At 45.7% G+C, this 9852-nt stretch overlaps 2 protein-coding genes across 3 annotated transcripts; both read left to right on the top strand.

Annotated features, from left to right (window-relative positions):
- The first annotated feature begins 2394 nt into the window (after positions 1 to 2394).
- On the top strand, positions 2395 to 6554 carry LOC121602247 (Bardet-Biedl syndrome 2 protein homolog). 2 transcript variants are annotated; one of them, XM_041931002.1, is made up of 7 exons: positions 2396 to 2694; positions 2950 to 3133; positions 3242 to 3361; positions 4252 to 4361; positions 4526 to 4931; positions 5037 to 5591; positions 5662 to 6554. In XM_041931002.1, exons 1-7 carry the CDS (start codon positions 2569 to 2571, stop codon positions 5679 to 5681), a joined length of 1521 nt encoding a protein of 506 aa, XP_041786936.1. In that variant the 5' UTR covers positions 2396 to 2568; the 3' UTR covers positions 5682 to 6554. The 2 variants fall into 2 exon arrangements, with proteins under 2 accessions (XP_041786935.1, XP_041786936.1); XM_041931001.1 differs by having other exon boundaries at positions 2395 to 2694; positions 5037 to 6554.
- Positions 5854 to 8134, top strand: LOC121602249 (protein PAT1 homolog 1-like). The gene is made up of 3 exons (XM_041931004.1): positions 5854 to 5890; positions 5999 to 6915; positions 6989 to 8134. Exons 1-3 carry the CDS (start codon positions 5854 to 5856, stop codon positions 8132 to 8134), a joined length of 2100 nt encoding a protein of 699 aa, XP_041786938.1.
- Positions 8135 to 9852: the final 1718 nt, after the last annotated feature.

Raw genomic sequence — 9852 nt, 5'->3', positions numbered from 1 at the left:
ATTTGTTTTTCATTGTTAATTTTAGCTAAATTCAAGTTTGACAGCTCTATGTGTTGGGAAATGTATTTTTGATACCCTGTCCAATTTGCTTTGGAGTAGTTTGGAATACTGTTGCCACATGGTTTAAAGCTATTGGTTAAGGAAATTTCAAAGATAACCGGAAGATGGTCGGATGTAAATTCGGTTATTGTTCGTGGTGATGTTATCTGGTGTAAATTGTTTGTGAGAACGAGATCAATAGTGGATGGGTTTCGATTTTCATCACTGGGAAAGTATGTAGGGTTATGTGGATGGTGAATCGAAAAATTTCCTCTTTGTAAAGTTTCAAAAAGGGTTTTTCCCATCCGATTTGCACTTTGGCAATTCCATAGCCTGTGTCTAGCGTTAAAGTCGCCACAAAGGAAATAACTGTTTGGGATAGCACTCAATAGGTTAACGTCTGCTTTAAAACTCTCACAATCTCTGTTTGCTCCAGGATTATATACTGATATTATACTTATTTTTCCTCTATCAGTTTGTAACTGTATGCCTATGGCTTCTAGTGATTTCAATTTGAATGAAGGAAGTAATTTATGGGTGATATTTTTACTGACTACTATAGCTACACCACCTTTTGTTGTAGTTTCTCTATCTAGTCTATGTATAATATAATTGCAATGTGAAAAACGCATATTACATTTAAGGAATGTTTCATTCAGAGCTGCTATTTGTATCTTATTTGCATCCATGAAATTGAAAAATTCATGTTGTTTGCTGGCTATGCCATTGGCATTCCAATACATGATTTTTAAACCCTTTTTATTTGCCATTGGAGAAACAATATTTAGCTGTTATCTGTACTATTACGGAAATTAAATCTTTTTTGTTGCGACATTCGCTTAAATGTGTAAATACGTCTTCGACAATTTGGCCTATTTCTTCAAAATTTATGTCGAAATCTCCTGTAGAAGTGTTTTTCTTTGAATTGTACACATTTGAATAGTTAATCGGCACTTGGCGTGGCTTGGGCGGATTTCCTATTGAGGGGAAACTGTTTTCGTTGTATTTGAATTCTTTCGTCTTAGGTGGCGCTTTAGTTGCTTTAGTTACGCTTACACGTGTAGGACAGCCTGAATAATTGGCTGTGTGGTGGTCACCGCAATTAGCGCAGCGCAGCTTTGTCGGCGCTATTTTACCGTCTGGGCTAGTAGTAGTTACGCTAAGCGGACAGGATTTGGATGCGTGTGAACCAGCGCATTTCACGCACACAGGTGGGCGGTGGCAGTTTGCGTTACCGTGACCATAACGCTGGCAATTTTTACACTGCATTGGCCCGCTTGCAGATGTGTAATATTCAAAAAATACGCGATGGTGGTTTCTCTGCTCGAATATTTTTGAGTTCACTAAGGGTTATTGAACCCTTCACAAAATGTAATAGATACATCATCTGATCGTCGAATTTCTTTCTACGAATCTGCAATTTTTTATCGCTGTTGGTTTTACATGCACTTCTTCCAGTGCTGTTTTGATTTCTTCCAAAGGATAATCTGGGAGGCCAAAGATGACAATTTTTGTGGTTTTTTCGTCATCAAGCTGATGTGTGTAGAAGTGCGTCGAAGTTTTTTTGAATTCCTCGATTATTTTACGAAAATCACTCGTGTTTGTAGCATGCACTACGATACCTTTCACGGTAGTATTTGTTGTGTAATTAACTACACCAACACCAGTTATTTTACGATGGACATCGCCTACAGATGTGCCGGTCACGACGATTGGAGGTACACGTTCGGTTTTACGCACACTTGCTCTCGCATTGTACGAGGAGAGAGGAAGATCTTCACTATCACTTAGTAACTCGAACGAAACGATTGTTGTTGCCCAATGTACGTGCCGGGTGTTCTGCACTGCACGGACACTAACACTGTTACAACTCTGAACGATTTGTATACGCCACTCGAGCTCCGCAAACAAAAAAAATGATGACAAATATGAGTGAAATTAATTAATTTTGTATGGAAATATAATTTTCTAAAACGAGATAGTAATCTAAATCTTCAATCATCAAATAAAACATTTATAATAAAAAAGCTAAACGATGGTGACTTTTGAGAAATAATAGTACAAAAATAATTTAAAAAAAAGAATTAGTAAAATTGATTTTTTTTGAGAGAATTTTTGTAAGTTTACTTTGTTATACTCTAAAACCAATTCACACCGTCACCAATTTCATTTGTAAATGTGTAACCTGCTCAGAAGAGTTTACTCGCTTCGATCAATGATGCATCATTTCCTTAAAAGAATCATAATGTCATCTCTTAAATAAAACACATCACATTCAAATCACCAGCAATATCACCTGTTGCTTCCAAAAGCACCAGATCATCGGAATCCATTATCAACAGGTATGTCAACACGCTAGAGTGCGCATGAGCGACTCCATCACCGTCAAGGCGGACGGTTTCCATGGCGCGAATCAATGTACAAACAAATCGTAGCGAAAACTTCCTGCCCGATAAAAAACAATCACAAACGTCTTGACTGCTGGTGCAGTGGAAGTTTTTTCTTTGTGGTTTGCCAAATCCCATCGCAATGGACATATCCACCAAACCCGTATTTTCGTTCTCCCTCAACTACAAAGTGTTCGACAAGCTGGTGACCTGCGGGAAGTACGACGGGATCCATTCCTGTTTGACCATGGTCACAACGGCGGACAAGGTAGGAGCTTGCCTTTGCGCACCCTATGCTATGTGTGTGATGGTAGTGTGACCCTCGGCCAAAAGGAGACTCGTGAAAACTAGTTCACCGTCTGTGTACCAAAACCGGAGAGTTGCGCTCGATTGCTGCACGCGCTTCGTTCACACTACCATCATCACGAATCGAAACGATCTTGAGTGTGATCGATTTCCGCTCTGCTGATTGTGCATGACTTTCTCAACCCTCTCATCCACCTCTTCCACCCCGTCCGGACAGATTCTAATCCACACGCCCCACAAACGCTACGGGCTGCAAAACTCGAAGCTCTCGATTTCGGAAATCAAAAATGACATCGCACTGCTTAACATGAACTTTCCGATACGGGCGATCGTGGCCGGGCGGCTGAAGAAGGACGACGAACGCGACGTGCTGGTGATTGGAAGTCCTTCGCATGTGCTAGGTAGGTGGCCGTGTCGAGTGCAGCGACCGTTTTATAGAAAGTAACTTCAACTGCTGGATTGCAACCGTGTGGGTTGCATCGTTTTGCTTTCTGTCTGTCTGTTTTCAGCGTACCATGTGGATGAAAATTGTAACATGTTTCAGAGAGATTTCCACGAGGGCGTACGGTCTGCCGTGATCGGTGGCTACGCAAACCAACCGGGCAATACGCTGATCGTTGGCGGCAATGGTACGTATATGGGGCAATGTTTTGCATTTCAATGTATATTTTAACAGTCTACGAAATATTCAAATAACATATATTGTGTATTAGTGAAATAATTTAATTGCTCCTTTACATGTATGAACAATTGATACGATTAAAATTATTATAAAAGCTATGGTTTCTAATATCAATAATATGGTTATCTAATACAACTCACAACATGCTTAACTCCACACCAGGGTATAGTCGGTCAGTCATGACAGTATGCTGTTTGTGAATAAGATTTGAACCACGTCCTGCCTTGTAGGCGTCGGTGTGTTTATTTTTATTAATATTCTCCTAACATGGACTCTCGCTGTGACAATAATTGTAGAAATGGAAAAATAATCAATTTTGGTCACTTAAAAAAAACTGGTTTAATTGAGATAAACCCGGCAATGGCAATAGATACTACGTAGCGAGATGCAGATCGTCTCCCTTGTGATCGTCTCTGCCCGTGGTTTGTGGTGAAAAAGGAAGAATTGTAAAGATGATTTTAGGAATTTATGTATATTATTCATGAAGATCGACCAGGAAGGACTGCTCATTTGAGAATTATATTAAGGCATAGAAGTTTCTAAAAATAATATTTTTAAAGTTAATTTATGTTCTTTAATAATCATTCTAACCGGCAGTAATGCTGTAATTTACGTATTCTCGTTGTTAAAAAAGTATGTATTTTAAGTAATCTATTCAATATAAAGTCGATCGAAACATTTATTTTACACTAGAATATCATTATTAATCGCAACAGGGCTGCCTAGGTATGCTTTTTTACGCAATCACAAACAAAACTACCGGTCAAGTGGTTACGGGTGTGCTGGTCAAAAGAGTCCAAAATACAGCAAAGCAAATAATTCTATTTATGTTTGCAGCGGTCGTCCGAGGCTACAATCAGGAGGGCACCGAAGTGCTGTGGCTGATAACGTCTGGCAGCGTGGTTTCACTGCTGCTAATCGATATCGATAAGGACGGTCAAAATGAGGTAAGACATTATCACTGACACACACATTCTCACACACGCAGGCAAGCACCAAGCTTTGAAGTTGATGTATTACTAGAATTGAAGACATTTAAATCAAACAGAAGAAAAAAACGCCCCATCAAACGACTGTCAAACCTTTCGAATTCGAATTACCCAAATTACAGCTCATCACCGGCACGGATGATGGATGCATACGGATCTACAATAAGGAAGCGCTGCTGCACGAGTTTACCGAGGGCAACGAGATACAGAATCTGGTCGCCCTGCGCACCGGCCAGTTTATGTACAGCGTCAAGAACGGCACGATCGGTGTGTTCGAGGAGAACGTGCGAATGTGGCGCATCAAGTCGAAGGCCCGCGCCACAGCGATGGCCACGTACGACATTCTGGGATGCGAGGCGAAGCAAATGATCGTCGGCTGGAAGAGTGGCAAGATCGATGTACGTGATCCCCGCACCGGGGACGTTTGGTTCCGGATGAAGATGAACGATTTCGTGTGCGGGATCGCTTGCAACGACTATCGGGGGATCGGGCTGCTGGATCTTGTCGTCGTGACGGCGGATGGAGAAAGTAAGGCCACGGGGATCGGGCGTGTGGATCGATGAGATCACACGATGAGACACGTGCTTCATGCCCTGTTTTCTCTCTCTCTCTCTCTTTTTGCTTTTCTGCCAGTAAGGGGATATACGACGCCAAGCGTCAACATGCTAACGTTGCACAACGTTGCCGATGAGGAAATGAACGCTCTGCTGACTCAGAAACAGAAACTGCTGCTCGAGCTGAAGCACTACGAAAACAACATCAAGTACAACAAGGAAATCCTGAGCAACACGAGCGAAAGCAATCTGGTGCAGAGTGTGCCGGACAACGTCGGCATCATACCGTCCAACACGCGGCTACAGATCGGCATTTCCACCAGCTACGATAGCAACGATATGAACATCGACATCACCGTGTCGACCAACAACTCGACCACGATTCGTGTCGTGTTGATCTTTGCTGATCAGCTGTTCAAGGAGGAAACGCTGATCGCGCACCTGACGAAGGACGTTTCGCGCATACTGATACCGCTCAAGACGCTCAAGGACAATGCGCAGGACATTCACATCAAAGCGTTCGTCGGCTACCCGAGCAGTGTGCAGTTTCACGTGTTTGAACTGACCCGTCAGCTGCCCAAGTTTGCGATGTACACCATACCGCACAATCTGACCGGGTCACCGAAGAGTGTGTGTAAGTATGCCGCTTACGTTATGTGTGCAGTTTTGTTTTTTTTACGCGCTTAGTCACCCGGTATTTGTAGATGAAGTGAAGATCATCTGATTATTTTAAACCGCCAACACGTGCTTGCATGCATAAGTCATCGACATTCGACCCCAAAACCGAATGCCCGAACCAGTTTTGCTGTGTGGTGTGGTGGTGGTGCTGGATGGAAAACTGTGATTTGTGTTGTACGCCTTAACCGTTCGTACGGATGCAGTGCTAAAGCCCAGTGATGGATTCCTTTTTCGGCTTCGATACCAGTCTGCCGGGTGAGAACGACGAGGAGTAGGAGGAGGAGGAAGCTCGCCGATTCTTCCAGGCAGCACCGCGGCGCACCGCCGAACTGCATTCGCCGCTGCAGCGGCGCCGATGCAAAGAAGACATCTCGGACGAGGAGGAGTATGACGCCCTGAATGACGAAACGTTCGGTGCGGCGGACAAGGGCGACTGGAAGGACATCCACGAGCATCTCGTGCGGCTGGAAAGTTGCAGGAATGGGGGGCGAACCGGTTCCTTCCTTGGGGAGGATGAGGACGACGGGGGCAGCAGCGACAACAACAACAGCGAGAGCGGCCGTAGCAGTGTGGTGGCCCAAAGCATTGGCGATGAGTTCGCGAACAAGCTATGGCTGGATCCGAGCATCTGGGGTAGCCCGGCGAAGGTTCCGGCTCCGGTGCAGCCACCGTACAGCGATTATAGGCCCAGCGGTACGCCATTTTCTGCCCTGCCACCACAGCAGAGCGCCTTTCGACCACCGGAACCGGCGCATCCGATCGGGGGAGGTGGCCTGCCGCCAAAACCGCCTCCCTCACTGCCACCGGGCTTGTTTCCACCCATGAAGATGCTGTCAGTGGAGGACATTGAACGAACCATCATCCAGCATCAGCATCAGCAAAATCAGCATCAAAGTATGCTGCAAAAGCAAATGTCACAGCAGCAGCAGCAGCAACAACAACAACACCAACTCCATTACCATCACAACCAATTTCACCAGCAGCAGCAGCAGCAGACACTGCAACCATTCCGCACACCGGCACCGGTCCCGGCCCAACCACCACCACCAGTGAAAGCTCGCGATCATTTCACACCCGCCAAGGAGGTAAAGAGTATGCAGCCGCCGATCCCGATGATCTCCTCGCCAGTAGCAGCACCACCGTTACGGGTACCACCGGCGCTGCTCACCCCGCCGCTTTCGCTGCTGGGCGCCCGAAACGCCGGCCCCGCTGCCCTGTTCCCGCCCGGACCGTCGCAGGATGCTGAACAACGCGAACCGTCTTCCGCTTGGTTTGCTGCCGTACAACATGCTAGCCGCCCGACCGTACTCGACCCCGATCAACAACCTGGCGATGCATCCGGCATTCCCGCAGCGCTGCTCGTACGGTTCCCCGCTGCAAGGGTTTCTGGGTGGCCCCGGCCCGGTACAGATGGGTCCGCCACCGCCGCTACCTCCTCGCCATCCGGGACCAGCGCCGGGTGGGCCGCCGCCATTTTTGATGCAGCGCAGCCCGACGCCCCTGCCGACGAACCAGTTCAACCAGCGGCTGGTGCAGGAAATTCAACAAAACCATCCGCTGCTCGCGTTCAACCGACAGCTCGCTGCGGCCAGCACGCTCAGCGTTTGCGGCAATGGCGTGAACAAAGCAGCCCCGCTAGTAGCCCTGCCAAGGGCGGGTTTTATGAAGCAGCAGCACCATTTCCAGCAGCAGCAGCAGCAACGATCCCGAGTAGGCAATGGAATGCCATCGAGCACTGCAGGCGGCGGGCAGCCAGAGGAGCGCGATGAGTACGCAAACATGATGAGCAATCGCAACAAGCAGTGGCTAATCGGGATAAAGCTGACGCAGCTCAACTCGGACGCACCCTACTTTAACGATTACTATTTCACCGTGTACAAGCAGCGGCTGGCAGCGGCGAAGGGCGAGGGCGATAATAGGATCTATCGCGAAAATCAGCTCAACCATCCGTTCACCCAGCCGGAGGAGCATGCCCAGCTGCTGTTACTGTCGCTGCTGTCGAAGAACGGCAAGAGCGGGCTGCTCGGCACGAACCGCGAACGTCGCAGTTCCGAATCCCGCTCCAACCCGAACGGCGGTAGCGAGGGAAAGGATGGCTCAGCGCCGACGGGTGGTGGTCGAGCGTATACCCCGCTCCAATTTCAAAATTCGCTCGGCAAGCTGCAGTGCGGTAGTGTGATAGCGCCGCGAAAGCTCATCGACGCCGACGTGATGGGCAGCAACCAGCTGAACGGAAATGGCGTGCCGGCACTTGAACCGCCGCCCGCCGCTATCCAGCGCAAAGCTCGCCATGTGCTGCTGCTTATCGAGACGCTGTACAAGTTGGTGCTCAAGCTGGAAGATCTCGGCAATCCCGTTGCGATCGAAGCGATGAAAGCGCTGCGCGAAAAGAAAATGCGCAAGCGAACCAGCAGCACCGGCAGCGGCAGCGGTGTGGCGTGTTTGTCAGAAGCGGGCGCCAAGATTGGCAACGCATTGATAATTAATCCGAATTGGTAATTTAATGATAGTCACGTAAGATGATTTAACCAACAAATCCCGTTAATGTCGATACTAAGCTTCGGTTTTTTTAAATTTAATTTAATTGCTCTCAATCTGCTTTTCAATAAGCGAAATATTGCGATATTACCATATACATTTTAATGTGAAAATCTAGAGAAGACTAGTTTTTAGCCTAACACACACCCACACACACACAACCTCACACTTGTAAAGTGTGGCAAGGGAAGAACTGATACTGAGTTGTCGATGATCATTTAATGTTCCTTATTTATTAGGCTTTGCGTATGTAAAACACACGTGTGTGTGTAAAAGGGTAGCGTAAACTGAATTGCGTATACTCTGTCACACGCCGAAATGAATATATTCCATGCTCCTCTCCATATAAACCCCTGTGAACCGAATGGTATCGTTAGATATTGCTTTTGCAAACCGTGTTATATAGTCATTTAAGTTTGGGCACGACATATAAAGCCCCCCCCCTCTTACCTCCCCGGTTAGGTTATTAGGTTATCCGCATGTCGTGCTCGTGCTGATATTTAATTTCGCCCATAGTGTTTCGCGCAAACAGAGCACGTGCGGTTTGAATAGGATTGCAAATCGATCGAATCGAACTCTTTAGTGTAGTGTAAGTTAGTTAACTGGCCAAGGATGACAGACTCGATGTGTACAATGTGGCAGGGGTTTCCCCAGGCGTTCTCATAGCTGTGGGACACTTTATTGACTCTTTCTTAAGTAAAATGTAACGGGAATTGGACTCTATAGCACCCTTGTTGGACATATCCAATAGGAATTTCCAACGAACCTTTCCAAAAAGGGTGCAATAGAGTCCAATTTCCGTCATGTGAAGTTCACTTCCCAATTAGAAAGAGTCAAGAAGTAGTGTCTCATAACTATAACCAGGCTAGAACCCCTGGAAAATCCTGTAAACTGCATTTGAGCCACTTTGTCACATCCATCCGCCCTCTACACAATTAAGCTTCACGTGCAATGAGAAATGGAAAGAGTAGCTGTAGACACTGTAAAAACTGTCCGTACCCGCTTACGGCACTATCAAACGAAACATTAAAACACATTCGTCTCTTCATTCAGTAGTACATAAATCTATAGATACATAATTTTATAGTTGAGTGCATTTACCTGAACTTGTTTTTAGACTAATCTTTCGATAGCTCTTTTTCACGTGTCCGTTGGTGTTTATCACTCACTGAACTTCTTTACACGATTACTTCTTTCCTTTTCAAATGTACTAGCTAGATGTACTATGGCACTGCAATTACTTTTCGGAAAACTTAAAACCTATTACACTACTCACTTGAATTGCTTTGATTTCTCTACCTACTTTCCAATATAAGAACGGTTAAAAAATGTGAAGAGAGCCAACATGCCAAGAAAGCTGTGTAAATGAGCATTTTAGGCTATAATCTTGAACATAAACTTAAACACTGAGCAGCATAAAAAAACTGCAATTGAGTTAAACTATCCATGTAAAAGCTCTGTAATTAAAAAGCAATCAAGCGCAAATTCCGAAACATGCGATAGAGAAAATGTGTCTAAGAAAAATGAACAAAAAAAGGAGATATCCACGATGGAATTGTCGAAAAAGAACAAACAAATAAATCGAACTAATTTTTTTTGGGTTTCTTTTGTTATGATGCTTATGAACGCGAGCAAAATGGGTCGTTAGTTTTTGTGTTTTTTAGCGTAGAATTATGGTG

This window comes from Anopheles merus, unplaced genomic scaffold, assembly GCF_017562075.2.
Source record: "Anopheles merus strain MAF unplaced genomic scaffold, AmerM5.1 LNR4000373, whole genome shotgun sequence".
Classification (NCBI taxonomy): domain Eukaryota; kingdom Metazoa; phylum Arthropoda; class Insecta; order Diptera; family Culicidae; genus Anopheles; species Anopheles merus.
Note: the sequence above shows the minus strand (reverse complement) of the source record. Positions and strands in the feature narration are given on the sequence as shown.

Coding starts and splice junctions, on each gene's coding strand:
- LOC121602249 (XM_041931004.1), top strand. CDS start 5,854: ATGGATTCCTTTTTCGGCTTCGATACCAGTCTGCCGG. Junction 5,891..5,998: donor CTTCGATACCAGTCTGCCGG/GTGAGAACGACG, acceptor GCCGATGCAAAG/AAGACATCTCGGACGAGGAG. Junction 6,916..6,988: donor CTTCCGCTTGGTTTGCTGCC/GTACAACATGCT, acceptor GCATTCCCGCAG/CGCTGCTCGTACGGTTCCCC.
- LOC121602247 (XM_041931001.1), top strand. CDS start 2,569: ATGGACATATCCACCAAACCCGTATTTTCGTTCTCCCTCAACTACAAA. Junction 3,134..3,241: donor AAGTCCTTCGCATGTGCTAG/GTAGGTGGCCGT, acceptor GTCTGTTTTCAG/CGTACCATGTGGATGAAAAT. Junction 4,932..5,036: donor CGTGACGGCGGATGGAGAAA/GTAAGGCCACGG, acceptor CTTTTCTGCCAG/TAAGGGGATATACGACGCCA.